General features: G+C 72.1%; 1 protein-coding gene across 1 annotated transcript; it reads left to right on the top strand.

The window, feature by feature from the left end:
• Positions 1–341: 341 nt before the first annotated feature.
• LOC118256193 (protocadherin alpha-2-like) lies at positions 342–1,934 on the top strand (the record flags this gene model as incomplete). The annotated part of the gene is given in 3 exon segments (XM_050716668.1): positions 342–758; positions 761–1,833; positions 1,865–1,934. Coding segments are annotated over 3 exon segments (1,560 nt in total), but the record flags the coding sequence as incomplete, so codon positions are not given.
• Between the last annotated feature and the right edge of the window lie 8 nt (positions 1,935–1,942).

Raw genomic sequence — 1,942 nt, forward strand, 5'->3', positions numbered from 1 at the left:
GCGGGGCTGTTGCCCCCTCGTTAGCGCTGCTGTCTCGGCCCGTGCTGGGCTCGGTGTCGGCGCCGTCGCCGCGGTGTGTCCCGCGAGTGCCGGGGGTGTCCCGCGAGGCGGGGGCGGTGTCGCTGCCGTGCTGGCGGCGGCGGGCGCGAGTGAGGCGGCGGAGCACACGGTGTCGCTGCAGGCTCAGGAACGGCGCGGGAGCGGCGGGAGGGCGGCTCCGCCCCGGGGCGGCTGGGAAGGGCGGCTGTGCGCGCGGGGGGAGCGGCGCGGGGCGGGCAGGAGAGCGGCGGCGGCGGCGGCGGCGGGAGCCGTGCGGGGCGCGGGCGGCGGCGGCGGCGGCCATGTCGGTGTGCGTGCGGGCCGTGGTGCGGGTGCTGGTGCTGCAGGCGGCCTGGGCGCTGGGCGGCGGGCAGGTGCGCTACTCGGTGCCGGAGGAAGCCAAGGGCGGCACGGTGGTGGGGCGGCTGGCGCAGGACCTGGGCCTGGAGGCGGGCGAGGCGGAGGCGCGGCGGCTGCGGCTGGTGTCGCAGGGCCGGCGGGCGAGCGTGGAGGTGAGCGGGGCGAGCGGGGCGCTGGTGGTGAGCTCGCGGCTGGACCGGGAGGAGCTGTGCGGGAAGAGCGCGCCCTGCGCCCTGCGCCTGGAGGTGCTGCTGGAGCGGCCGCTGCGCGTCTTCCACGTGGAGGTGGAGGTCACCGACATCAACGACAATGCCCCGCTCTTCCCCGCCCCTCTGGTAAACCTCAGTTTACCCGAAAATGTCGCCTCCCGGTTCCCGGTTTCCCGCTGGAGGGCGCGTCGGATGCGGATATCGGAGCCAACGCGCAGCTCTCCTATACCCTCAGCCCCAGCGAGCACTTCGCCCTGGACGTGAAATCTTCGGATGATGGTAGGAAGTCGCTGTTCCTGGTGCTGACGAAAGGTCTGGACCGCGAGTCGCTGGCCGAGCACCGTCTGTTGCTGACGGCGAGTGACGGGGGCAGGCCGTCGCTGACGGGCACGGTGGAGCTGGTGGTGTCGGTGCTGGATGCGAACGACAACGCGCCCCAGTTCAACCAGTCGGTGTATAAAGTGCGTCTGCTGGAGAACGCGGCCGAGGGGACGTTGGTGGCGCAGGTGAGCGCCACCGACCCGGACGAGGGAATTAATCACGAATTTTCCTTTAGCATCGTCAGTTCAGTTCCTGCTGCCAAGAGAGATGTCTTTGGCATTGATCCGCAGACCGGGGAAATCCGTCTCCAGGGCACTCTGGACTTTGAAGAAGTGCGCTTTTACGAATTACAAATCGAAGCGAGAGACAAGGGCGTTCCGCCATTGTCAGGGCACTGCAGCGTGGAGCTGGAGGTGTTGGACGTGAACGACAACGCGCCCGAGGTGTGGGTGACGTCGCTGTCGGTGCCGGTGGCCGAGGACGCGTCGTTGGGGACGGTGGTGGCGCTGCTGAGCGTGTCGGACCGGGACTCGGGGTCGAACGGGCGGGTGCGGTGCGCGGTGTGGCCGCCGTCGCCGTTCGGGCTGGTGGCGACGTTCGCGGGCTCGTACTCGCTGGTGCTGCGGGAGGCGCTGGACCGGGAGCGGGTGTCGGAGTACGAGGTGGAGGTGCGGGCGGAGGACGGCGGGGCGCCGCCGCTGCGCGCCAGCCGCGGGCTGCGGGTGCCGGTGTCGGACGTGAACGACAACGCGCCGGCGTTCGCGCAGGCCGTGTACACGGTGCTGGCGCGGGAGAACAACGCGGCGGGCGCGGAGCTGGCGCGGCTGTGGGCGCGGGACCCGGACGAGGCGGGCAACGGGCGCGTGAGCTACTCGGTGGCGGAGGGCGGCGCGGGCGCGGGGTCGGGGTCGGGGTCGGGGTCGGGGTCGGGGTCGGGGGTGGCGTCCGGCGTCGAGCTACGTGTCGGTGGACGCGGAGAGCGGGCGGCTGTGGGCGCTGCAGCCCCTGGACTA

The sequence above is a fragment of the Cygnus atratus genome, unplaced genomic scaffold (genome assembly GCF_013377495.2).
Source record: "Cygnus atratus isolate AKBS03 ecotype Queensland, Australia unplaced genomic scaffold, CAtr_DNAZoo_HiC_assembly HiC_scaffold_165, whole genome shotgun sequence".
NCBI lineage: Eukaryota > Metazoa > Chordata > Aves > Anseriformes > Anatidae > Cygnus > Cygnus atratus.